At 61.7% G+C, this 26,532-nt stretch overlaps 2 protein-coding genes across 5 annotated transcripts in view; both read left to right on the forward strand.

The window, feature by feature from the left end:
- The window catches only part of DIS3L2 (DIS3 like 3'-5' exoribonuclease 2), a 404,569-nt gene extending 401,438 nt beyond the window's left edge, over nt 1-3,131 (forward strand). For all 4 annotated transcript variants that reach the window (XM_075068347.1, XM_032803899.2, XM_032803901.2 and 1 more), the window contains one exon: nt 2,610-3,131. In XM_075068347.1, coding sequence (XP_074924448.1) covers nt 2,610-2,708 — 99 coding nt within the window. In that variant the 3' untranslated portion in view covers nt 2,709-3,131. The remainder of the gene's footprint in view (nt 1-2,609) is intronic.
- An 89-nt stretch (nt 3,132-3,220) lies between these two features.
- Nucleotides 3,221-24,182, forward strand: LOC116838584 (alkaline phosphatase-like). The gene is made up of 12 exons (XM_032803904.2): nt 3,221-5,864; nt 9,736-9,958; nt 14,422-14,538; nt 16,377-16,492; nt 17,180-17,354; nt 17,596-17,768; nt 18,629-18,763; nt 19,040-19,109; nt 19,673-19,807; nt 20,520-20,711; nt 23,284-23,400; nt 23,711-24,182. Exons 2-12 carry the CDS (start codon nt 9,871-9,873, stop codon nt 23,995-23,997), a joined length of 1,605 nt encoding a protein of 534 aa, XP_032659795.1. The 5' UTR covers nt 3,221-5,864; nt 9,736-9,870; the 3' UTR covers nt 23,998-24,182.
- Nucleotides 24,183-26,532: the final 2,350 nt, after the last annotated feature.

Consider the following 26,532-nt stretch of genomic DNA (forward strand, 5'->3'; position numbering starts at 1 on the left):
GCAGCAAGACTAAGGGGTGAATTGCCCTACTCCAGCCTCCTGGTACAGCCGGGGGGCAGACAGCCTGGGCCCCCAGCCTGGCCGTCCGGCTGGTTTTAGTGCTCCAGCTCCATGGAAGGAGGGCAATGACAGCTCTGGTGTCAGCTGGCCAGCGTAGGAGTAGTGTGGCACTCCTCATTGCAGGCCACTGTGATACACTGGAGTCCAAATCAGAATTGGCCTGTTCCACATGATTGATTCTGAGCAGCGAACAGAATCAGCTGGGAAGATCTGGAGACGTTTGCCCACTCACGAGTGCAGGGACAGAGGCTGGAATGGCTCAAAGGAGCACGGAGTAAAGCTAATGGACTGGTTCTCCCCTCTCGTTCTGGGACTGAGCAGATGCTCTCAACAGGCTCAGGGCTCGTCGTGCTGGGGGCGGGCAGGCCCAGTCTGGGAGAGAGTCCTGGCCCCGGAGAGCTCAGCAGCTGTGCCCTCTCCAGTGTGAGAAGCTATCAGGCTTAGTGGGGTTGTACACAGAAGGCTTGAGGCAAAGGACAAAACCGTGGAATTCCCGATAATACAGCTGGGGTGGTTTCCCTGGGGAACCTCTTACTAGGTTCTGTAGGTAAAAGTGATCCTCTGCGGATTAAAATAAAGTTCTGCCTTTCACGTAGGGTCCATCTGCGCTGCAGACGAAGGTGTGTTCTTAACTCCCATTAGCGAACCAGCCGATCAGTGACGAGACCGTGACTCAGGCTGGCAGCTCAAGTTGAAGCCTGTAGGTTAATCCGGGGTTGAGGTCAAGCTGTAGCTTCATGAATACAGGAACCTGAGTGGCGAACCCGAGTTAAGAACACACCTTTTTTTCCCCATGTAGCCATATCCTAACTCTCCAGTCAATCTCCCCCCCCCGCCCTCCCGCCGAGCCAGCGCCTTTGCCAGGGCCTCCAAGAGGGGGGGCAAGTGGGGCAATTTGCCCTGGGCCCCACAGGAGCCCCATGAGAGTTTTTCGGGGCCCCTGGAGCAGGGTCCTTCACTCGCTGTGGGTCTTCAGCGGCAATTCGGTGGTGGGAGGTCCTTCCGCTCTGGGACCCGCCGCCAAAGTGTCCCGAAGACCTGCGGGGGGGGAGGGGGGGTCCTTCTGCTCTGGGACCTGCCGCCAAAGTGCTGGGTCTTCGGCGGTAATTCAGCGGCAGGGGGTCCTTCTGCTCTGGGACCTGCTGCCGAAGTGTCCCTAAGACCCGCGGTGGGGGGGGTTCTTTCTTCTTTGGGACCTGCCGCCAAAGTGCTGGGTCTTCGGCGGTAATTCAGCGGCAGGGGGTCCTTCTGCTCTGGGACCTGCTGCCGAAGTGTCCCAAAGACCCGCGGTGGGGGGGGTCCTTCCGCCCTAGGACCTGCTGCTGTAGTGCTGAGTCTTCAGTGGCAATTCGGTGGCAGGGGCCCCTTGCCCCTGAAGACCCCAGGCCCCCTGAATCCTCTGGGCGGCCCTGGCCTTTGCTGCTGGAACTGTTGCCGTTTGGCAATTTGCTGGGGCATGAACAAGTTACTGTTTACAGTAGAACAGTGAACAGGAAAAGTGTGTGATGGCTCCAGTGAGCATCACCACTGACGGATGCCCAGTGAGGATCACCAGACACTTGAACGACTCTACCCATACGTGGGGTCCTTCGGGCTGTGTTCCAGTCGGCTTGGCCCTGCTGACAGCAAACCTTTTGCTAACGATATGTTTAAAAAGTTAAATCTCATTAATTTTGAGAGTTTAATTTTGATTCTGGTCATACCCAAGATTTTATGCAGCTGAATAAAAAGGATTGGCTAAAAGAGGAGGGCAGGTTGCTCTGCATGCCTGATTCGAAGGGATTGGTTGTCCAGATCTGTGTTTCCTTCTGTAAGGAGTACAGTCAGCTGCTCGGATATGCTGAAATGTACAAGCCGGCATTTCCTTATTGAGGGAATGTGGCTGTGTTAGATAAGTGTGATACCTACGCACCGGGCGTGCAGACCATCCTGCTGGCTACGGCTCTGGGACAGACACACCAGTGCTGATGCTAACAAAGGGGCAGCAGGTTCTGACTGTGCCACCTGCTAGTCAGAGATTGAAGCCAGATTACACCACCGTGTAGGGATGAACAAAGACCCCAGGGTCAGCCTCTTTGGCTGGGAAGGCCCTGTCATGTTTCAGTGTGTTTCCAGTCTAGCTGAGTCCTCGTTGCTCCGTGTGCCGGCGGAGACTCAGCTTGTGGGGTACATGTCAGTGAGCTGGCTGACTTGGTGCCTGTAACCCAGATCACAGCAGTGAGCAGGGAGCTGCTAATTAGCAGCAGCTTCTGGTTTCACAGGCACCAAATCACCTGTGTCCTTCGGTATCCTCCCTGCGAGGTAGCAGATGCTCCAGCCTGCCATGCTGGGTGACCCGGAGCCTCCCCAGGCCACACCTCCCCATTAAAGCTGAGCTTTCTCAGACCTGCTCCAGCCCCTCAGGCTCCCGACAGGTTGTCAGTACGGGCCCTTGGTTGGATAAATACGGGCAGCTTGCACGGCCCCTGGGGCAGAAGCAGCCCTAGACTAACTCGTTGTTGGAAGCCAGCTAACCCGGGGGCCCCTTTGTCTTTTCTCCCTGGCTGAAGGTGATCACCATCTTCACCTTGGTGGAGGTCGTCCTGACGTCAGACAACGGCCCCCTGAAGTACAGCGCGGTGCTCAAGAGACCGGGCCAGGAGAAGTGAGAGCCACGGGCTCCATCGCCTGCTGCCCCACCGTGCCACCAGACTCCTCTGGACCAGCCAGGCCTCGCACTGCACTCACCTAGCTCCGCGGGGTGCAGGAGGGAACTTTTTAAATTAATTCAGTTTTACTTCTTGTTTGGATTTTAACCTGGGCGGCAGGGGGATCTCGGGTCTTTCCTGGCTGAGATCATTGAAGCTGTGGGAACATTAACGCTGTTTCTAAAATATTTTTTAGCCTTTTTTTTTTTTTTTTTTTTTTAATTAATGATGCTGACTGCCCTCCCTCCCCCCAATGCAAGCCATTCTCTCGGAGAGGCTGCCGCTGTCCCTGCTGCTTTGGGCTGTTCTGGGCGTGGGAGAACCAGGGGCCACTGACAGGGTTCTTGCTGAATTCTGCATCCCGTAATAAAGAGCTGGCCAGCGGTGGCATGTGTGTGGCGTTCATTTTGCCTCCCCCAGATTCCAAGGGCGGGAATCCTGGGCAATCACTCATCTTCCCGGCAGGCTCGGGCCTTTCTGCGCTTGCTGTTTTTCAGCATGTTGTGAAATTCAAGATCATGCAGCAGCTACCTCATCTGCGTTTCCCGCTCCAGCGGTACTTGCACAACAGAAGAGTGGGGGGGATGAGGGATGTTTGTTCTTGGCTATCACAGTCAATTTGTTAATCTTTCAGTCTGCGTGTATAACAGGAGCCATTGGCTTTCTGAGCCAACTGCTCGCACTGTGCTCCAGGGTAATCCTCTGTCCAGGGATGCCTGGGACTCTCCTGCTGGAGATGATGCTGTTTCCTGGGGTCAGGGTCAATACAAAGGAGCCTGGGGAAAAGCTGCACAGGTGGAGAGCACCTGTCTGTGTCAAATTTAGCAGGCCCCACCTGGATCTTCTTGGGATATTGAGAAGGAAACGCAGGCCCCCTCCCTCCTCTTCCCTTCCCATTCAGCTGTCCTGCTATGGACAGCAAGTGCCAGACTGCCCGGTGCCTCTGAGCCCCAGAGCTCCTTTGCCTGCTCCCCACGCCCTCCGGCCTTCCCCTGCCTTGACTCATCCCAGCCAGTATCACTGCACTCCACATTTCAGCTCCTCTCGAACTCCCATGTGAGTCACCGCTCTGCAAGCGCACTCCAGCGAGCGCTGACCAAGCCCTGGCACAAGTCACGGCCGGCGAGCTGCTGTGAGATGACGGGGGAGGGGAAGGGGGGAGGTATGCAGAGGAGATTTAAGCCATTAATCATCTGGCTTAGACCAAAGTCATCCCACGAAAGAAAACCAGCAGGCCCCGACTTCCTCCAATCCTGCGTGTCTCCATCTCGTAAAGCACAGAGATTGCGGCATTCTGCTGGGGGTCTTCCCCGGCCTTGTCCAGAGTGGGAGTCAAAGGGGTGGTGGTAGCTTGTGTTAAAGGCAGTGGCTGTGTAACACAGACTCCTAGTCGGGGTAGCTAACCCATTGCGACAGCCTCTGGTCCAGGCAAGGCCTGAGTGTCATTTGGGGCAGGGGGGAGGGGGGGGCATGGAAGGAGACTGGCCCAGACTGGCCTTCTAGAGCAGTTACTGGTTCAGTTCAAAGCGGGAGCAGGCGATGGAGCCCTGCGTGGTCTAAGCCCCAGTTCTCTCAGACCCATCTGACCCCTTGGTCCAGGGCCGGCTCCAGGCACCAGCTTAGCAAGCAGGTGCTTGGGGCGGCCACTCCGGAGAGGGGTGGCAGGTTCAGCAATTCAGCAGAGGGCCCCTCACTCCCACTCGGAGAGAAGGACCTCCCGCTGAATTGCCGCAGATCGCGATCGCGGCTTTTTTTTCTTCTTTTTTTTTTTGGCTGCTTGGGGCAGCAAAACGCCTGGAGCTGCCCCTGCCGTGGTCTTCCTAACGTGGTCCTCTCGCCGTTCAGATGGGCAGGGTAATAGTTAACCTTGTTGACGTGTCACTGAGCACCTCAGTCAGCCCCACCTCTGAATGGTCCTTCCCTTTTGCAAAGCCAGGGTGAGCGTCTGATATGCTCCTTGCAGGGAGTGGTGGTCAGTTCACACCTGGTGTCCCACTCTCTGCAGCTTGAGTAGATCCCGTTCCCAAAGTTCCCCTCCCAGCCGTAAAGGATAAGGAGCTGAGATTCTCAAGAGCAAGACGGCAATCCTCCCCCACATCCGCTCCCCGGCGTCATCACCCACCTCGGCAAAGCTTCTCTTCTGAGTGTGTCGGGCAGCCTCCTGAGCTGCAGCAGTGGGGCTTCCATTCAGTGGCTCCCTCAGCAGCCACGTCCTGCCCATACGGCAAGCAGGGGTCATAAGCTAGGGTAGTAAGCACACACCACCTTTCCTGGTGAGAATTGAGGTGGGATGTGACTTCAAAGTGCAGTCGCTCTTCCTGATTAACTCCACGTATAGACACTTGCTCTGGAATCAGAGTGCCTCCTTCCAGTTTAGCTTAATCCTCTTGCAGTCCACACCTCCTCGCCATGTGTAGACAAGCCCCGAGGCACTGCTCGGTTACGCTGTTAGTAGAGACAGCAGTTAGCAGGACGCCTAGTCCTATGGGAAAGCAGAATCAGCAGCAGTCTGTCCCCATGGGAATGGTGGTGCTGTTCCCAATTCACGTCGCAGCTTCCCGGAAGGATACAGGAGACCGAGAAGGGGGACATGGCACGGGGAGGGCTTTGTTTCAAGCCTAATATGTTTGAGAAGCAGAAGTGCAAAAGGAGCTAGAATTGCAATCAGTTTAACTCCACGGACCGTCTCTCCTGACCCTTCCCACTTCAAGAGGCCCGTGTAACAAGCACAACAGAAAAGGTGGCTGGTTTCATTCATGAAATTTTTCTTGCGCTTTCCCCAGTGGCTTGTTTCCCTCAACACGGATTTGTTCTTTAGAACAGGATTTACTGTTGTTCTGTCATCGAGCCAGGCAACCTGAAGGCTAAAGATCCCCCTGGGGAAACACTGACTGCTTGGGTAGGCGGTAATTGCTTGTAGCAAATCTATTTTAAGTCCACCTCTTTGCTGAACTTGTCCTGGCCTTTAACAGTGTCATTGCAGCCTTGAGCCTCTTTGGTACATACCAGAGTGTGGGGGAGAAGAGAGGTGAGAAGCCAAGAGGGCATGTTAAACCAGAAGGAAGCTCAGGCCGGTTGTAACTGTCTGTAGAGAGACAATGGAACAAATGTGCAAAGGTAATACATCCTCCACTCTGCAACTCGGCTCCAGCCTGCGGTGCTTTGACTGGGAATACACTAGCCAGCTTTCTTTTGTACACACACTAAACCCCCTGGGTGCTGAGCAAATGTGAGTTAAATGGAGTAACCGTGGGTGGAGAGCGTGACCTCCAAATGGTTAACACTGATTGCCCGGCTCTCACAGCTGTCACAAGTTGTGCGGATCAGTTAGGACCGGGGAGAGCAGGTGAGCAGGAGCCCAGCGTGCAGACAGCACCTTATCTGCTTGGAAAATGTGGCTACAGCATGAAGAAGGCTGACCCACAGGGCCATGTGTGTGGGGACATGTGGTGTAATGAGAAACTTTCTCGCAAAGCCAGCCTGAGCCCCATTTGTAACCAGTTAGTGGTTTAGTCAACAGGCGGTATCCTCTGTCCCCACACGCAGCAATGTCCCACAGGCCTTGTCTATGCAGGAATGTTTCCCCAGGCTGTTTTTTTCCATGGGAAGGACACCAAAAGAGCGCAGCCCCCCGGCTCTGGGTCAGCTGAAGCTACTTCCAGTGCGATTCATTTCTCCCACGGAGCTCTGCACTTCTCTTAAATAACTGCACCGCATTCTGGGCGGATATCCCACGGAGCCACACTGCTGCCAAACTTGGTGCATTCTGGGATTTTTCCTGTGGGGCATTGTGGGATACCTCCCCAAACTGACTGGAATTCTGGGACTTGGGTCAGGCTAAGAAATTCCCATAATGCCTTTCCTGTGTTCCCATCACTCCACTGGCTTTGACATGGCACTGGGTCATGTGCTGAGAGCTGCTCTTCTTCTGCATTTGCTTGTCGATCTTTACATCTGGGGGACTCCTGTTGAAACAGGACAGGCCGTGCTTTTGTCCCAGGGCAAGGGACTCCAGGACCTACAAGGGACCAGGCAGAAGCACGGGGCTGCTATAATGGTGCCTGGTATGTGAATTTGCCATCAGCCGTCACTACAAAGGGCGCACCTAGGTGTGTGCCAGCATTTAAACAGGGAGGTAACAGCCAGTCAAGATGACCCCAGAGTAGAAACAGGCATGGGCCCAGCCTGGAGTGAAGCAGTGCAGTGTGGGATAGCAGTGGGAGGACTGCCTGGCATGGAACAGTGGATTTGTCCCCACACGAGCCTTATCCTGGGATCACTCATTCTGGAGTAGAGTGATGCGGCTTCCAAAGTGGATTAATACAAGTGAGTTAAGATGGCAGATACCCTGGGAAAAGGATACAAGACAGTTTATACCAAAAAGAACTAAAGTGATATAAAAACCAACTTTCTAGTGTAGTCAAGCCCTTAGACAGGCTGCAACGGTTCTGGGGCCTGGCCCGAGGCTGGGGGTGGTGCCTTCCAGGACCAGGTTCAGCACTCGATATAACCTCCTTAGCCCCCGGGCAGCCAGTGTGGCTGATCCTTGCTCCAGCTCCGCGCAGAGTGGGCTGCCCCAGGGTGCTGCGCAGGCCACTCGGCGGCTCTCTCCTCGGGGCGCCCAATCCCCTGCTGAGGCAGGGTGGGCGAGCAGCCCAGATTTTCCCAGTGTGCACCAATGCAGATAGGCAGGATGGTGAGTGTGGCCATGTAAACCCAGCTCCCTGATGCTAGTGGGGCAGCGTGGCTGCTCCTCGTGGCGTCTGCTGGAACCGGGTCCCTGAGAATTTGAGACTCTGGCTGGACGCAGGGTGGGTCCTTGCAGGGGACTGGTCTGCTCTGGGGAATGCTGCTGAGTCTCAACACAGTGGCCAGAAATGGTGTTGGCTGCCATGACGCTGAGCATGTTTCGGCTACCAGCCTAGAGCAGGGCACGCCACGGCCAGCCTCCTGCCAGCGAACAGGCATTCAAGCCCCAAGCCGGGCTTTACGTGCGGCTGGCCAGCACCATGCAGGACGAGCCTCTCCCTGTCTGTGCTCCACGTCACTCCTGTTCCAATGACCCTTGACAGCCACCCGGGGCAGCCCAGGCACTGGAAGTACAGGAGGTTGGTGAGCAGGAACAGGTATGTGAACACAGCTCCTGTCCCAAGCAGCAGCATTTCCACCATCCAGCTCAGGAGGCCAGTGCACTGGGAGGGAGGCTCTGTAGGCCCTGCCCCAGCACTGATAGATGCACACGGGTCCCGCACTGCTGCAGGGAACCGCTCCCACCCCCAGCTGGTGCTGCCTCTGTCTGTGGAGCTAGTGCTTGGTGAGGAGCCAGAGACTCGAGGGAGGAGAGGATCTAAGAGCTTTGTGCCTGGAACCTGCCATCCATGCCCAGAGCTCCAAGCCTAGCACTGCAATGGGACGGGGAGCCTGTGTCCTGACCTGCGCAGAGAACCCACCAGGAGCCCGGTGCTCTGCCCACCTCCCACTGATCGGCAGGTCGAGGGCCTTTCCTTCGGAGTCAGCTTCCCCTTCCCTTCCTAGGGACTTGCTCGGATTCAGCGGCAGAGTGGCGCTGGGTACGTCTACACGGCGCTAAAACCCCCTGGCATGGAGTCGCAGAGCCCGGGTCGGCTGACTCAGGCTGCGGCTGTGGGGCTAAGCATTCCAGTGTTGGAGATCTGCCCCCATGCCAACATCTACGCTGCAATTTTAGAGCCCAGCCCTAGCTGAGCCAGCTGTGCCCATACTGGTGGGTCTGTCCTATGCCTGCCTGTGGTGGCCGCGAGGCAGCGGGGTGGCCATGGGGGCAGCTGTCAGAGTATTTCCCGAGAAGGCCGAGCTCGGCTCCTTGCCATGTCCTCAGCCGTGTTTTCAGCCCTGCTTTCCTGACTTTTCAAGGCCGTCTGTTTCTCCCTAGGGAAACGCAGCCCAGCTCCCTGGCGCTGCGAGACGGCAGCACCTTTGCCCTTGTCTGTCGCCTCCTGCTGCGGGGGCTGGGCCGCTGGGGCTGGGTAATACATGGAGGGAGGGAGCCATGCCGAGGGGTGGCAGGACGTAAGAACAGCCAGATGGGAGCAGCCCAATGGTCCATCAGCCCGTGGCCTGTCGTCCGACAGTGGTCGGTGCCGGGTGCTTCAGAGGGACTGAACAGAACGGGACGATTATCAAGTGATCCACTCCCAGCTTCTGGCAGTCAGAGGTTAAAGGACATCTGGGGCATGGGGTTGCCTCCGTGACTATCTCGGCTAATAGCCATTGGTGGCCCTGCCCTCCATGAATTACCTAATTCCTGTCAGTGGCAGAGACAGGACTTGAACCTAGACAGACCCCGCCAGGCCCATCCTTCTGATCTCTCTGGCTTGGCTTTGCCCATGTCCACGCTAAAGATCCACGTGGACATTGCTTTGCCCATCACTGGGGTGGAGCGAGGGCATAGGCACCAATGATGCTGCTCCGCCACTGGCTCAGGAGAGGATCCAGTCACCAGTCGGACGGGGGATTTCGGGGCTGGAAGGAGATGGGCAGGGTTGGAATTTGGGTCTGCGGTTCACTCACAAGTTTCTTTTGTGACTGAAAAGCCGCCTCCTTCGTTTGCAAGTTAAATAGCTCAGCCTCCTTATCAGAAGGGCCAAACCTTTTACTGCTCCTCCCAAGGGGTCATTGATCCTCAGCCAGCGTGCTCAGAGGAGGCCTGGATCTCTCACCCTGCACTGCCTGTCTTGTGGCGGGGGTCTCAGATCCCAGCAATGGCTTTGCCCTCTCGATGGTGACACCGTGATCTCCAGGGTAAAGTGTGTGCCTGGGGGGTGGATAACAGGAAGCTTGGCTGGGGTCTTTGCAATGGCCGGAGTGGGCAGCCATTAGCAGAGCAAGCGCTGGCCACTCTGCAGGGCGGAAGGGGGAGCAGAGCCCTCAGCCCAGCTCCCCGCTGCTGTCCCTGCCAGGATTTTGTTTCTTTGAATGTGATCAACGCGTCTTTCGCCCTCTGCTGCAGGACTTCACCACCCCGGCACATTGGGCAATGTGCCAGCCGGTCCAAAGGTGAAAGGAGGCGTCTATAAAGAGACAGCTCCTTCTCCTTGAGAGAGACCAGCACAGTTTGCATAGGGATTCCCCCGGCAGCTGCAAAATGAGCTCAGTGCAACTCCTGGCCACCGCTGGCATCTGCGTCTACCTCTGCCTTGCCGTTGGCCTCGCCGCTGCGCCTGTGTCTTTAGGTGAGAAGCAAACTTTCCACATGGCATGAAAGTCTGATTTGTACGGTGAGGAGCTTTTCCAGCTGGAAACCTCTGCTGCTTGGTCAGGCGAGTGGGTGTCTTGTCACACTGGCTGGAGGGCAATGATTGGGCAATGAAATGTCCCTGAAGCAGCCAACTAAAGGTAGGGGTGAGTCGAGCTACAGATCCGCTGTCCTGACCGACGTTGGAAAGGGGGAAGCTTCACCTTGGGAGAGGGGTTTGTCTTTTGGAAAGGGGGGGGGGGCGTTCATGGCGCAGTTTTTCTCTCCCTGTGCTAGAGCCAGGAGCACCCACTGCCAACACCTTGTTGTCCTGGTGCCTTGGTGAACGAGTGCCCGGATGCCAGCAGCAAAGCCAGTAGGGCAAGCCACAAACTGCTGCTGCTTCACTGAAATCCTCCTTGTAAAGACAGAATGATTTAGGGGCAGAGCTCGCTGAGACCGGTGGTGCATTGGAACAGTGCGTGGACGGGTGGGGAATCCCTTGTGTCCCAGAGTTCGATATAGTGTCAATAGTGTTGACTGGTGAACACAACAGAGACATACAGAGAGGCCCGGCTTGACAGAGCCCTGGCTGGGATGATTTAGGTGGGGTTGGTCCTGCTTTGAGCAGGGGGTTGGACTAGAACCTCCTGAGGTCCCTTCCAACCCTGAGATTCTATGAGTCTATGAAGTTATCTGGCCATTCGATGGTGCTCCCCAGCATGCTGAGGGTCTAGCTACAAATTCTTCCCTTCTTTGCCCTGCTGTGGTAGCCGGGTTGGTCCCAGGATGCAAGAGACAGGGTAGGGGAGGGAATCTATTTTATTGGCCTACCTTCTCCTGGGGGAAGGGACCAGCTTTCTTGCACCGAGCTGAAGAAATCATCTGGGGAGCTTGAAAGTTGGTGCCTCCTCCTCCCCTCCCCTTGTAATTCTCTCCTTGGTAGAGACAAGAGAAACACCTCCTGCTTTCTGGAGGGGATCAGCGTGTAAGGGATTAGTCAAGTCCGTCAATAGCGATTTGCTCTTACAGAATCTAACAAGTCACTGGGGTAGTTCACAGCCATCGACAAGCAGCAGCTTCCTCTGCTGGTTGTGTGACATCCACTGTCCTTTCCTGGAACATCTGTCACGCGCTATGGACGTATGGGGCTTTCATGGAGCGTGCCATGGGAAAGTCAGGTCCGGAGGCAGGCGAGACCCCTGTCTGTAGCAGCATGTGGCCGTGCTGTTAAGAGCGGGGTTTTGAATCACTTGGCTCGGGCCATGTTCGGAGGAGGGGGCTTTCCGGTAACAGGTCTCCAATGCCTTCAGCTCTCTGGACCCCACCCCCAGCTTAGTCCAGCTCAAACGTCCCTGCGCCCTTCCACCCCCTTCTGGCAACAGAAATGATTGCACAACGCCAGCACAGGGGACTGGACCCTGAGCCCGCCTGAGGGACTGAGCCAGCACGGGGGACTGAGCCTGAGCCCCACTGCCTGGGCGGTGGGGCTCTGAATTTGGCCCTGGGTCCCAGCAAGTCAAAGCCAGCCCTGGAGTCCGCATTGAAATTGGGTCATGACCCACTTTGGGGTCCCAAACCACAGTCTGAGAAGCTGTGTGTGTGGCAGGGCAGCTAGCCAGCGTGGCTTCGGGAATCCGCAGCAGTCAGGCGTGCTCCTGCCCTAGGACGGGGTTTTAAAAAGCACCTCAGAGAGCTGGGAGTGCAGGGCCCATTGACAGCGAGTGAGATTGGGCCTAGTGGGTAGGGCTCTGGACTGAGAGGCAGGAGACTTGACTCAGCCACTGGGCTGCCAGGTGACCTTGGGCAAGTTGCTGCCCCATTCTGTGCCTCAGTTTCCCCTTTGTAGGGGGGGATCATTCTTTGGGAATTGTGCCCCTGGTCAGTGTCCCCAAATGGGTTGTAGGCCAGAGTGGGTGACAGGGTGGCGGGGTCCGGCTGGGGGTTCAGTCCAGCCCTCACATGTAGCTGATTTTCGGGGAGGTGAAAGGCCTTTCTCTGAGCCCACCCCAGCGCAGCTCTCCCGCTGTCCTGGCACGGTCCCCTTGGGGGGAGCTCTGTTCTCAGGTGATCACCCTGGTAGCACGGGGTCCCCATGCCCCCTTGGCTGGTGCCTCACAGAGGCTGCTGTCGGTCGCTGAGGCGGGTGCGCTCGGGATGTGGGGGCCAGCGGGCAACGGGTGTGGGCATGTGCCTAAGCTCTTGGAAGTGCTGAGCTCGGTGTGAGACAGGAGGCTGGTGGCTCCGGGTCTGGGAAGAGGGCGGGGGGACCTAGCAGGTCTTGTTTGACGAACCCAGAGCGAGGACGGGTCACTCGGCAGATCCCCTCCCATCCGGGTAGGTGTATCTCATGAGGCTGTGGCACGCCGGGCAGCAGCCCGGATGGTTCCTGCCCGTGTGGATGAGCCACAGGCTGCTCTTATGGGGGAAACACACAAGTCCTGGGTGCTTATCACAACTGTCCAGGTGCCCAGTTCAGGCCTCCTGAGCTTTACCCTCCCCGTGCTCACCACCAGCGGGCAGTGCACAGACCACATCCGTCCCAGGCTTTGCAGGGAGAAGGCAGAGGGGTCCTCACATTGCACAGGATGGGAGGCTCTTCCCGGTTGTACCTCCGGAGCAGGGGCACGTACAGCTGGTGAATGTCGGCCCAACCCCACCCCCTCGACCCTCCACTCCCTTGACGCCGCTTACTCCAATGCAATTCTGCACCACAGCAGCTTTTCTCCCCTGGCCCAGTGCAGAAGTGTCTCATTCACCACTGGCTGAATGATCCAGCGGCCGCCGGGAGCCACAGGTTGTGTGGCCAGCACCTGTCTGTGTTATGCTCCAATTTGTCTTTCCCACTGCAGCTGGGCTGCTAAAGTGCTGCAGGGACGGGCTGTGTGGAACTGAAAACCCGGGACTGGGGAACGGCGCCTGCCCCATCTCACTCACATCTCCCTGACAGGAGGGGAGTTGCCAGGGCAGATTATTTAAGGCTCTCGGGAGACGCTGGGCCAGATTCTCCACTGGTGTAAACTGGCTTGGCTCCAGGAAGTGTGTGACAGTTGACATCAGCCAGGAATTTGGTCCAATGAAAAGCCCCGAATTGGGGGGGCAAAAGAGACAGACAGTTTATGTAGGGCCTAGACAAAATCAAAATTGTGTGCTCTCTGGCTCCCCCTGCAGGCTGTGCTGATTAATGCAACTGCCTGTGCTGGCGCATAAGGAGATTGTCGGTTGTTGAAGTGAGAGGGAGCAGTGGATCTCGCTGGCACTTGGGCCTCGTCTAGAGGCAGAGATGAGGGACCCTGTGGCAAGGGGGTCAGGGCGTAATCCCCCCCTCACACTGTGGGAGCCTGGCCCCTTGGCTGAGCCCAGCGTGGTGGAAAACGGCGCCAGAGGCTGGCCTGATCAAAGCCCTGCTGGCAGCGTTTGCTCTTTGAATCTCCCCACGGGAACTTGCCTCTAAAATCCGGCCCCTGCTGTGGGTCATGCCACCCACGAGGCAGCCCCAAACGGGGAAGAAGCACCGAATTCCCAGCCCACTCTGGGCAATTCCGAGCATCGAGGGGGGCAGCATTCGAGGAAACCCAGCACAGCTCGTGCTCTGGGGGACGCTGTTTGGCCTGTGTTACCCTGATTCTTTAATGGCACAAGGAGCCCTGGGTGGGGCTGGAAGATGCAGGATCTGGGTTTTTCCCTGAGTTCCAGTTCCCAGGAGGTAGAAACACCACAGGGGACCAGATCTCCCATCATTTCAACGCTGCAGATGACACCCTGCGCCCAAATCTCATGCAAAACCCCAGTGAACTTGTGTGCCTGGGCACTGCTGCGCCTTCTGCTGGGTGGAACCAGAACTGCTCAGTTGTGCAACATAGACCCCATACTGCAAGCTCCCACAGCTCAGGTTGATTCTCCACTGGCCTGAGCTGTGGGAGCTGTCTCCCCCAGGAAGGTGCAAGAGGCCCTGGTGTGAAGCAGGGTGACAGTGCTGGGGGGGCTGTGCTGATGATCCAGACCCTGAGTGAGGGGTTCCCAGGGCTCGATTTGCTGTGGGAGGTGGCTGTGGGCACAGGGCCTGTCTCCAGTGGGTGCCAGGTTAACTGCCAGGAGTAGGGCTATGCTGGAGGGGAAGGGGGCTGCTTCCCAGCAGTCAGACACCAGCTTTGCAGGATCAGTGGCTAAAGTCCTCATCCTTCTCGGGAAGACCTGGAGCTGTCTGTCCTGGCACAAGGATCCTGGGGGACGTTGCCCGGACTCTCACCCCCCACGAGAAGGCCCCCCCATTCCGAAGCAGGCTGCGTCGGTCACGCTGGCTGCCGTCCCCGTTCCCAGCCTGGAGGGGGCGTGTCGTGGCTCAGCTCAGCAGGGTGATATGGCTGGTGCCCGCTCACCTGCAGCCCACCCACCCCCTGCTCTGGGTAGGAGGGCGCGCTGTGTCCAGGCGCTGACTCCCGCACCCCCCCTGCCTTTCAGAGGATGAGAAGGCCCCTGCCTACTGGAATGAGAGAGCCAGGAGGACGTTGGAGTCGGCGCTGACCCTGACACCCGTGACCCGCCGTGCCAAGAACATCATTCTCTTCCTGGGCGACGGTGAGTGCAATGCCCACCTGCTGGCACTGGGTCCCGGCACAGCCGCGGCACCTGCATGGGACTCCCTTTATCCCACTTCTAATCTGCCTTTGCCCACCAAGCCTAGCCTGGTGCCCCCCAGGGCTGGGTACCGGCAACCCCCAGCCAAGGGGCTGCACTGGCAGCTTGGCCAGGGGAGCCCAGAGCTCCCTGAGGGTTTCCAGCAACCTGCCGGCCCTTGCAGAGCTTTGTTTGCAGCAGGAACCTGCCCCACATGCTGGCCATGGGGCAGCATTAGCCAGCAAGGGACAGGTGCCAGGGGGTGGAGTCCCAGGGCCTGGCACAGGCGGGGCCCTGGGGCAAATGCTCCAAGCTCAGCCCAGTCACTCTTCCCTGCCGCTGCAGCAAAGGGAGCAGCGATTGTGGCTTCTCTGCCCCTAGATGGTGGCAAGGCCTGGCCAGGAGGGTTCCTCTCCCCATGGCGCATCTGGCCGGGGCCCCATCCTGTGCCTCAGTGTCCCCAGCAGCGGCCTGGGCATAGCGCTGCCCCGGACAGTGGCTGGGGGGGGTGAAGGTAGCCGGGCGTGGCCTTGACCGGCTGTTTGGAGGGGCTGGGTGCCTGCCGTGGCCCCGCGGGTCTCCCTGGGGTGGCAATGACCTGGCACGGGGCAGAATCCTGGTAACTCTGGGAGATCCTGGAGTGAGGAATTGGGGGGGCTGCTCTTGTCCTAGCCCCTCAGGGACCTCCACCATCACAACTGTAGGAGCCCCCCAGCTGTCTTTCCTCCCCCCCCCAAAACATGCTCTGCAGCGACTTCAAAGGGCTCTGCCCTCCCCTCCCCTCTTGAATCCTGCTGGGCTTTGCCCTCCCTCACCCCGCTTCAGTCCCACTGTGCCCGCCCCTCCCCCTTTCAGCCCCGCCCTGCTCTGCTCTCCCTGGGCACTGCTTGATGCCCTGTGGCTGCCCGGGTTCTGGCAGCTCCCTGGCTCTGTAGCTCAAGTCGGCATTTCTGCAAAGCGAGCCCTGGCTGCAGGAAGGGAGCGGGGTGAGCCTGGCTAATGTGGCCGGGGAAGCTCGTAACTCCAGGTGGGGGCTGCAAGTCGCTCTCGGGTGCGGGGTCGTCTGAACCTTGGCCCTATCCAGCCAGAGCCACCTGTGCCAGGACCAAAGCTAAAATTCTTTCCTAACCGCGGCACGTCCCTGTGCTCTGGCCAGCCAGGTCCGGCTCGCTGACAACACTGAGCACGCTGCAGCCCCGGGGCAGGCTCAGCGCCCCATGTCATGGGTGGGGAAACTGAGGCACCGAGGGAGGAGTCAGCTAGCAGCGCTGGGTAGAGAATTGAGCAACTTCAGAGGCTGGGCCGCATGGGCCCCGGGGTTACGGCAGAGTCTGTGAGAGCTGGTAGCTGTGCAAGGCCTTTGCACGGTTCTGAGTCCATCCAGAAGGGGGTGCCAGGGCCAGCGTGGGATCAGGATCCTCAGCCCCCGGCCGCGCAGAGTCAGGGCTGCCTGGGCAGGGGCTGTGCCAGGGGAATGTGGGGGCTCTATATGGTAGCCCTTACGCTGCACGGAGAGCGCTGCCTCGCCTGCTCTGGGCCCAGTGATGGCATGGCCGGGTGCCCACTGGAGAGGGATCTTCGCACGGGGATGGGGTCTGCTGGGCATCTCCCCCCGGCTTTCACTAGCGGTGACCGTGGCTCTCGCCAGCCCCAGAACTGATCCAAGACGCAGCTCAGTGGCGCCCCCCACTGGCCGATCCAGGAGCGGCAGGGACTGGCTCCAGGCTGCACCCCACTGACGAGCCCCTGTCAGCCTCCGAGGCTGCGGTGCTAATGCTGGGCTGGCGCTGGGCTTGCAGGCATGGGGATCTCCACCATCTCCGCCGCTCGGATCTACAAGGGGCAGCTGGAGGGCAGGCCCGGTGAGGACAGCCGGCTGGCCATGGAGACCTTCCCCTACGTCGCCCTCGCCAAGGTGAGCGCCCTGCCCCGGGGAGGACGGGCAAAAGAGCAGAGGACTCTGGACTGGCCCTCAGCAGAGCTCTGGGGCGGCTCTGAACGAGTCTCGGGATCGGGCCAGGCCCAGCCCTCTGCCCCCTGGGCTCACAGCTCTGCTCTAGGGGCCCGGGGCCCCCATCCCCCCACGCTCTGGAAGCCGGCCCATCAGCAAGGGGAAAGTCGCCACACGCCCTGGGCAGTGGGCGCGAGGTGTGGTGCCCCAGCGTGGGCTGGGGAGGGAAGCTCTAGCGAAGTGGGGGTACAGATGAGAGCAGAGCTGGGGGTTGGCAGGGCTGGGGCAAGGGGGGGAGTTGGCTGTGATGCGGTGAGAGCCAGGAGGGGGAAGATGACTTTGGACCCAGACTGTAGGGTGGAGCTGGCCCGGGGTCACCCCCAAGTACTGTGCCCTGCGCCCACAGACTGGGTTCCCCTGCGGGAGGGAGCTCACAGATGGGCCATGGGCCCCCCCCCCCGCACCCCACTGGGGCTCTGCGTAGCTGCTAGGAGGAGCCCTGCGGGGGTGGGATGGTCCCAAATCCCCTGGGCATCTGGCTCCACTGTTCAGTCCTCCCACCGGGTGAGACGCCCCCAGCTGCCTGGGAATGCTCCCGGGGCTGTGCCAGCCGCCCCCAGTGCCTGTTCCTGGCCCCTTGCTGCCTTGCAGACATACAACGTGGACCGGCAGGTGCCCGACAGCGCTGGCACTGGCACTGCCTACCTGTGCGGGGTGAAGGCCAACGCCAAAACCCTGGGGGTGAGCGCCACCGCTGTCTATGGCAAATGCAACACCACATGGGGCAACGAGGTCTACTCCGTCCTGCACCGGGCCAAGCAGTCGGGTAAGAGAGCACCGGGGACGGGGCCCGCACCACGGGCAGTGCCAGGGAGCCGCCCTGCCAGCACAGGGAGTGCCGTCCTCCCTGTCTGTGCCCCCTCTCCCGTAGCCATCGACACGACGGAGCCAGGACTCCTGGCCCTTCCCACTGGCACCAGCCTGGGCACTGATCACCCCCTTCCACTGTGTGCGGAGGCTGCCTGGGAGAGACCAGCAGTAACTTGTCCTCCCCTCTGGTGTGGCAGGCAAGTCGGTGGGCATCGTGACGACCACCCGCGTGCAGCACGCCTCGCCGGGCGCATCCTACGCCCATGTGGTCAACCGGGAGTGGTACAGCGACGCCGACCTGCCCAAGGAGGCTGCCAGGCAGGGCTGCAAAGACATCGCATACCAGCTGGTGCACAACACAGACATCAACGTGAGCCGCCGGGGGCCGTGGTGTTGGGGGGCAAGGGGCCCGGGGCATGGAGCAGGTACCTCCCAGACCTGCAAGGCCAGCTGGGGCCCAGCCCCCAGCGAACCACTTGGGGCAGGGGCTGCCTGGCACGTGGCTGGGGGTAGGGGAGAGGCCGCTCCAGTGAGCCCAGATCGTGTGGCATCCTTGTGACCTCCCGGCACACCGTGGAGTCTGACCCTGCCCAGCCGGGGCGATCTGCACACGGCCGCTGAGCTCACAACCCTGCCATATACCCAGCAGGCCATGACGGTTCAGCCTTCGCTTCTGGCTGTTTATTCCCTGCACCCACAGGGGGCATTGTGGGGAGGTGAGCAGGAGGCAGAGATGGCTCCTTCCTTGGGGTCCGTGGGGCAGATGACACACGTGGAGGGGCTAACGGGGGACTCCCTCCGCAGGGATGCTCCATGCCAGCTGCCTCGTCCCCTGCCGCAGCCAGGTGTGTTCATCCCAAAGACACAATATTTGCTCTTCTGGCTGCCCCGGAGCTCCCCCCCAATGGCAGGTCTCTTCCCCCTTCCCCAGAGCCCTGCCCCCTGGCGGAGGGGATGCAGTTATGGGGCCCTGCTTTCCTGCTGGGGTGTCTATATCCCAGCCAGTGGTTTGTCATGACAGCCTGGATGGGACTTCCCTGCCCAGCGGGTCCATGCACTCCCCATGCCGGCCAGAGGGGGCGCTGCGGTGGTGCAGCTGTCTCCCGGCCACGACTCTGGTCCCCCAAGCAGGGGGCTGAGCGCTGGCTCTGCCTGGCCCATGGGGGTGTTGGGGCGCGCTGGGCTCCGCTGCTGCTGACAGCTGGGGTCCTCCCCCCCCCCCATCTGCAGGTGATTCTGGGCGGTGGGAGGATGTACATGACTCCCCGGAAGACCCCGGACCCCGAGTACCCCATGGACCCAAAGCAGAGTGGGACGAGGAAGGATGGACTCGACCTAGTTGAGAAGTGGCTCAGTGCCAAGGAGGTACCAGCTATGCCCAGGCCCCCAAGCAGAGGGGCAGGGATGGGGGGTGCCACGACCCATGAGGGGCCAGCCCAGGGGTGGCTCCTTTGCTCGGGAGTGCCCCGAACGCACCCAGCTGAATCTCCTATGGGACAGTCGCACACTGTGTGCACCACTGGGCATGCTGTGGGGGCGTGGACGTGCCCCGACACACTCGGGGGGGGGGCGCCCGTGGGGCTGGCTGCTCTGGGTGTGCCCCGCGGGCGGCTGCCTGAGCCGTGTCTGTTCTGGTGGCAGGGGGCGCGGTACGTCTGGAACAAGGAAGGCCTGGACGCCGTGGATGAGAACTCCACCGACTACCTCTTGGGTAAGGTGCCAGCCGGGCTGGGCCTGCCTGTGCCCCTTGGCTGGCTGCGGCGGGAAGTGTCGCCCCCTCGCTGCCCGTGAGGTGCCGTTAGTCGGGCTGGTCCGGACAGGGCACCCCGGGGCTAGGTCCCCCACTGCAGGGAGCTCCCTGGCCCGAGCGGCAGCCCCACCACGGGCAGGAGGGGGCTGGCGTCCGAGCTCCGTTGGGGACCATCTCATGTAAATTTGCTGCATTCGGGGATCTGCTCTGCCTCTGCGTGGGGCTGGACCTAAGAGCCGCATGCACCCCACTGCTGCCCCCAGGGCACAGAGCGTGCCAGCCCCTTGGTACTGCCAGCCTGGCCAGGCTGGGATACCGGAGAGAGAACAAGCCTGTAGCCCCTGAGCGTCCCCAGATGGGCAGGGGGCCGGGCTGGTCACAGCTGACCCAGGGGCTGGGTGGGTGTCAGGCCCGGCTGAATAGGATCCTTCTCCCAGGGCCAGCCCCCAGCAGCCCCGGTAGCGGACAGGTCGGGTCCTCGGGCAGCACCCTGAGGCCCTGGCGCTGGCGGCTCATCCCGGCAGGTCTCTTTGAGCCCAAGGACATGAAGTACGAGCTGAACCGCGACGCCAGCACGGACCCCTCCATCGTGGAGATGACGGAGAAAGCCGTCCGCATCCTGCGCAGGAATCCCCACGGCTTCTTCCTCTTCGTGGAAGATGAGTCGCCCCGTGGAGCTGGCCCAGCCCTTCTCCCCAGACGAGAATTTGGGGACCCCCCCTGGCCCAGCCCCACTCGCCGGCCGAGACCATGGGTCCCCCCCCGGACCTGCCCCTCCTGCCGGCCGAAAGCACCGTGTCCCCCCCGGCCCAACCCCATTCGCCGGCCGAGAGTGCGGGGTCCCCCCCCCGGCCCTGCCCCTCCCCCCGGCCGAGAGCGTGGGGTCCCCCTGGCCCAGCAGGAGGGAGTGGCACAGCCCTGGCAAACGTTCTGCCGAGGGGGTGGGGGTGATGGCAGTGTGCCGGGGGCAAGTTACGGGCCATCCTGGCATTAGGGTTGCCAACTTTCTGATTGCAGAAAACCCAACAGCCCTGCCCCACCCCTTCCCTGAGGACCCCGCCCCCCCCACTCCATCCCCTCTGCATCGCTCGCTCTCCCCCACTCTCGCTCACTAGCTCATTTTCACCGGGCTGGGGCAGGGGGTTGGGGTGCGGGAGGGGGAGCAGGCTCCGGGGTGGGGCCAGAAATGAGGGGTTCAGGGTGAGGACTCGAAAACCGGACACCTGACAACCCAACCCGCGATGCCAGGTGCAAAGCCATGACGTCTGCCCCAGGGATAGATGCCAGCCCGGTGCCAGGCAGGGGGCTGGAGTGGGGCTGGAGTTTCCCTGGGGGGGCCTGACGGCGTCTCGCTCTCTTCCCCTTCTGCACGAGGCAGGATCGACCACGGGCACCACAGCAGCAGAGCCAAGCAGGCGCTGAGTGAGGCCGTCCTGCTGGACCGCGCTGTGGCCCGCGCCGCCGAGCTGACCGACGCCTCGGAGACCCTCACCGTGGTCACGGCCGACCACTCGCACGTCTTCAGCTTCGGCGGCAGCACGCCGCGCGGCAACAGCATCTTCGGTGAGCGGGCGGCCGGGGGGCAGGGAGACCCACTCTGAGACTCCGTACTCGTAGGTGGCAGGGCAGGTACCCTCCCCCAGCTCTGCTGGTGCTCCTCACTCCTGACCTGCAGCCCCCTCCCCCCCAGCTCTGCCAGTGCCCCTCACTCCCCACCCTACGCTCTCCCTATCCGTGGCCCCACGAAGTCCCGGGACCTCCTGGTCAACCTCCTCCTCGCCCTGGCTAAAAAAGCCATCTACATGACCAGGGAGAGGAGGTTGGCCGATGGAGACTCAGGTGACTGTGGGGCTTGTTTCCGGTCCCTGGTCCGTTCACGTATCCGGGCGGAGTTCCTCTGGGCAGCGTCTACTGGCTCCCTTGACGCCTTCGAGGAGCAGTGGGCGCTGTCCGGGGTTCTCCCCCACAGCTCTGCCGCTGCCCTCACTCCCGACCGCGCAGCCCCCTCCCCCACAGCTCTGCCGGTGGCCCCTCACTCCCCACCGCAGCCCCCTCTCCCCCAGCTCTGGGGCCGTGCCCCTCACTCCCGACCCGCAGCCCCCCTCCCCCACTCAGCTCTGCCGTGCCCCTCACTCCCGACCCGCAGCTCGCGGTGCCCCTCCCCCACCCGCAGCTCTGCCGTGCCCCTCCGTGCTCCCGACCCGCAGCCCCCCCCCACAGCTCTGCCGCTGCCCCTCCGGCTCCCGACCCGCAGCCCTCCCCCACAGCTCTGCCGTGCCCTCACTCCCGACCCGCAGCCCCCCTCTCTGCTCCGCCAGTGCCCCTCACACCCGACCCGCAGCCCCCCCCCCAGCTCTGCCAGTGCCCTCACTCCCACCCGCAGCCCCCTCCCCCACAGCTCTGCCGGTGCCCCTCACTCCCGACCCGCAGCCTCCTCTCCCCCCAGCTCTGCCGGTGCCCCTCACTCCCACCCAGCAGCCTCCTCTCCCCCCAGCTCTGTCGGTTGCCCCTCACTCCCCACCCGCAGCCCCCTCCCCCCGTGCCGCTCTGCCGTGCCCTCACTCCCCACCCGCAGCCCCCTCCCCCACAGCTCTGCCGTGCCCCTCACTCCCCACCCGCAGCCTCCTCTCCCCCAGCTCTGTCGGTGCCCCCTCCCGACCCGCACCCCACCCTCCCCCCAGCTCCGCCGGTGCCCCTCACTCCGACCCAGCAGCCCCTCCCTTCCAGCTCTGCCGGTGCCCCTCACTCCCCACCCGCAGCCCCTCCCACTCTGCCGTGCCCCTCACTCCTTCCGACCCGCAGCCCCCTCTCACCCCCACAGTTCCTGTCGGTGCCTCTCACTCCTGCCCGCAGCCCCCCTCCTTCCAGCTCTGCCAGTGGCCCCTCACTCCCGACCCGCAGCCCCCCTCCCTTCCCAGCTCTGCCCGTGCCCACTCACTTCCACCTGCACCTGCCCTCCCCACAGCTCCGCCGGTGCCCCTCACTCCCGACCCAGCAGCCCCCCTCCCTTCCAGCTCTGCCGGTGCCCCTCACTCCCCACCCGCGCCCCCTCCCCCCCAGCTCGTGTCGGTGCCCCTCACTCCCACACCGCAGCCCCTCTCCCACAGCTCTGCCGTGCCCCTCACTCCCCACCCGCAGCCCCTCTCCCCCTGCCAGTTCTGTCGGTGCCCTCACTCCTGACCCGCAGCCCCCCCTCCTTTCCAGCTCTGCCAGTGCCCCTCACTCCCGACCCGCAGCCCCCCTCCCTTCCAGCTCTGCCCGTGCCCGTCACTTCCACCTGCAGCCCCTCCCCCCTCAGCTCTGCCCAGTGCCCTCACTCCGACCCGCAGCCCCCCTCCTTCCAGCTCTGCCGTGCCCGTCACTTCCCACCTGCAGCCCCCTCCCCCCCAGCTCTGTCGGTGCCCTCACTCCTCCCGACCCGCAGCCCCCTCTCTCCCCCCAGTTCTGTCGGTGCCCCTCACTCCTGACCCGCAGCCCCCCCTCCCTTTCCAGCTCTTGCCAAGGCCCTCACTCCCGACCGCAGCCCCCCTCCCTTCCAGCCTCTGCCGTGCCCGTCACTTCCACCTGCAGCCCCCTCCCCCAGCTCGCCGGTGCCTCACACCCGACCGCAGCGCCCCCTCCTTCCAGCTCTGCCACGTGCCCGTCACTTCCACCTTGCAGCCCCCTCCCCCCAGCTCTGCAGGTGCCCCTCGCTCCCGACCCGCAGCCCCCTCCCCCCAGCTCTTGCCAGTGCCCTCACAATTCCTGACCCACATCCCCCCTCCCCCCAGCCTGCCCGGCCCCTACTTCCCACTGCAGCCTCCCCCGAGGCCTCTGCAGTTTGCAGGTGCCCCTCACTCCCCACCTGCAGCCCCCTCTCCCCACCTAGTTCCGCCGGTGCCCCTCACTCCCGACCCGCAGCCCCCTGCTGTCCCAGGCCTGGTATCTCTAAACCTCAACCCCCCATCTACAGTTGTTAGCTCCCTTGGGACCTGCCATGGGCTCTGCTGGGGGCACTGAGCTGTGGTGTCGCCCCGGGCATCCTGTTATGGCCGTGGCATGTCCAGCACCCAGCCAGGAGGGGGTTGTGTCAGCCTGGGGCTGCCATTGGCATGCCAGCCGAGGGCCTGCTGACGTCTCCCCGTGTGCGTGACAGGCCTGGCACCCAAGAAGGCCGAGGACCGGCGGCCGTACACCAGCATATTGTACGGGAACGGGCCGGGCTACGCCATCGCGAACGGGAGCCGGCCGGACGTGAGCAGCCTGCCCATCGGTAAGAGCCGCTGCCCGCCCCTGCTGGGCCCAGAGTCCGCCTGCAGCCAGGGTGCCCGGCCCCTTGCTCAGGGAGGTGTGTGCCAGCCTGAGGCACCGGGGAGGGGGCGCGGAGGGTCACTTCATCCCATGCAGCTGAAGTGGAGAGCCGGCTCGGGGGGGTGTCACTGCACCGGGCTTGCCTCAGTCATGCCTGAGCCCACCAGCCCCCCCACCAGCTCTGGGTCTGCGGAGGCATTGGGAGCTGCTGGGAGAGGGTCTCGTGACTCACGACCCCTCTGTCTGTCTGGCTCCCCATGTGGCCTGGGCAGAGGACAAGGATTACCGGCAGCAGGCAGCCGTGCCCCTGGACACCGAGACCCACGCCGGCGAGGATGTGGCTATTATGGCCAGGGGGCCCATGGCCCACCTCTTCCACGGGGTGCAGGAGCAGAACTACGTGGCCCATGTCCTGGCCTACGCTGCCTGCCTGGAGCCCTACCACGCGGGCCCCGAGTGCCGGGCCCCGAGCTGCAGGTCAGGCAGCCCATGCCTCGGCCACCCCCCCAGCCTCCTGCTCTTCGCACTCGGGGCAGCCTCCCTCCTGCTGAGGATGTGACAGTGGACATTGATCTCGGCCAGCCTGGGGGTCCCCCCCGTGCCCTCTGCCAGCAGAACAGCCAGCGCCCCTCAGGCTGCAGGGCTGGGTAGGCCTCGGTTCCACACGAGAGAGACACCCTCGCTTGCCCGTGTATATAATTTTGTAACCGTCTCCTGCCCTCCCAGCCCCCCGGAAATAAAATCTGCTGCTGTTTTGTTCTTACCCACGTCTCTTACTTTGCCGGACGGTTCCCCTCACCCTGAAATGGCAGAAGGCTCCTGACGGGAGCCACTAGCTCCGGGTACGTCTGTGTCAGGCACTGCAAGGCTCACAGCATCCTGGCTGTGGTGCCACAACACTCCCAGCACTGGCTCCCCCATGGCACAACAGCTGAGGGTCGTAGAGATGCCGGGTGTCCAGTTTTCGACCGGAACATCCAGTCGAAAAGGGGAACCGGCAGCATCCAGTCAGCACGGCTGACTGGGCAGCTAAAAGTCCAGTTGGCAACAGCGGGGCTGGCAGGGCTCCGCCCACACAGTTCCTGGGAAGCAGCAGCATGTCCTGCTGGCTCCTTGGCGGTGGGGCGGCCAGAGGGGCTCAGGGTGCTGCCACCGCCTGCAGGTGCTGCCCTGAGCACCGGCTCCACAGCTCCCATTGGCCAGGAACAGGGTAACCTGTCTGCCCCCCCTCACCCTGCTGTACCCCGATTTCCTCACCACGGCCCCTCGCTCCAGGGATCGACCCCTGCCATCCCCCAATTGGGTGGGTGGGCAGGCTCTGCATCACCTCCTCTCAGCCCAGCTCCGCAGGCAGCCGGTGAATCCTGGGGGATGGGAAATCGAGCAAATGGGACAGGGGTGGAGAGCAAGTGATGGGGTGGGGGGGACATAGGTGGGGCAGGGAGTGGGGCCTCTGAGGAAGAGGCTGGGCAGGGGTGTTTGCTATTCAGGGATTAGAAAGTTGGCAACCCTGGGCAGGGGCAGGTGTCGCTTGGTTGGAATCCCCAGCAGCCATTACAGCCCCCCCCAGCACAGTCACAACCCCTCCTCATTTCTGTAAATGCCCTGGGCGTGACCCATTAACATGCGCTTGGACCTCAGGGCGACTGCTCGGCTCAGCTGGGAAGTTTTGCCTTTGCTTGGGAAAGGGACTACGTCTGGGGCGGAGAGCGGGGCAGGGGGGGAACCTCTGGATGTTACCGCACTGTGGCTGCGACGGCTTCTGTTCCCCCTGGCTCCCTGCCTAGCTGGGGCTCAGGCTACAGCCGTACTCGGAGTGCTGGACCCGTGTGGACGCAACTTAAACTGGCCAAGCTGCGCTCTGTAGCCGGGCAGCGGGATCATTGGCCCCAGGTGAAACAGACACCGGTAACGGCCCAACGCTGCCAGTTGAGCGATCTCGGTGCTGGAGGCTTCTACCCACCCCGTGCTGCCGGTCAGGGATCCCTGCCCGGTGGGGCTGGGCCTGGTTTCACTTTTCCTGGCGGTGTCATGGCTATCTCGGCAAAGCCAGATTGCAGGAGGTATGTGCCGTGGCAGAGGGCTCCCTGAGAGTGAGTGACAAGGCCCTTTCACTGTGGGGCGGTGGGGTCTGACCCAGCAAGGGAGAAGCTGCCCTGGGCTGGGTGAGAGCTCAGACCAGGGGCTCTGGGCGTTCACTGTTTCCTAGGGCCGGTGCAAGGATATTTTTTGCCCTAGGCGGAACTTCCACCGTGTGCCCCACCACCACCACACCACACCCCCTGGAGCATCATTTATTATAAACTTTCAAAAATGAATTCTGCACAGTGCGGCATTGGGTTTTAGAATTAATACTCATTCAGCTTGAAAAGGTATTAATTTCATTATTTAGCATATTTAATGAAAATCAATGGCCTTGGGTCTCCTGCACGTGGCTAGAGTCCCTCCTGCCCCCCAGCCCGGATCTGGAAAGGGCTGTTTTGGAGATCAGAGCACAGAGCTGGGAGTCAGGATCTGGCTGACTTCAGGCAAGTTACTTCCTCTGAATCCTGTGTTGGTGCCTCAGTGTCCCCATAGCAGTTCTTAAGTATCTGGCAGAGCAAAGGGCCAGTGCACTCTAGAACTGGCCCTTCGGGGCCCAGTGCTCCCTGGCTCCCTGCAGGGAATCCAGGCCAGCCAGACCCTGTCTGACTGTGCGTGTCGGGGCACCAAGCTCCCAGGCAGCGTCTCTGGTGGCACCGGCAGCCTTGGCAAACCGTGTACTGGTTCCTGGGCACCCAGCCGCTGAGAGCCCTCCGGCTGGCACACAGGGGCGAGGTTTAGAGGGCGTCCAGGCAGGGCAGTGCCAGGCCAGTGCGCCCTCGAGCCATGCTGCAGTCGAGTCGTCGGCGCTCGCTGGCTCCAGCCCGTAGGCCTGAGTGCCGGGGTGGAGTTGGGAGTGCAAAGGCCAGCTCGCAACCTGGCTGCTTGCTAACTTCCCCTTCCCTCTGCTTCCCGGCCCGGCGCTTGGGGAAGTGCCGGCCTCTGGGATGGGGGCTGCTAGGTATGAACATCCCAGCCAATGGGGCTCCCCTTGGCTTTGCCTCCATTGAGC

This window comes from Chelonoidis abingdonii, chromosome 8, assembly GCF_003597395.2.
Source record: "Chelonoidis abingdonii isolate Lonesome George chromosome 8, CheloAbing_2.0, whole genome shotgun sequence".
In the NCBI taxonomy this organism is placed as follows: Eukaryota; Metazoa; Chordata; order Testudines; family Testudinidae; genus Chelonoidis; species Chelonoidis abingdonii.

Excerpts from the sequence above, each read along its gene's own strand:
- LOC116838584 (XM_032803904.2), top strand. The coding sequence starts at position 9,871 with ATGAGCTCAGTGCAACTCCTGGCCACCGCTGGCATCTGCGTCTACCTC. Across the intron at positions 17,355-17,595 it reads GCACCGGGCCAAGCAGTCGG|GCAAGTCGGTGGGCATCGTG; the intron begins GTAAGAGAGCAC and ends CTGGTGTGGCAG. Across the intron at positions 23,401-23,710 it reads CGTGAGCAGCCTGCCCATCG|AGGACAAGGATTACCGGCAG; the intron begins GTAAGAGCCGCT and ends TGGCCTGGGCAG.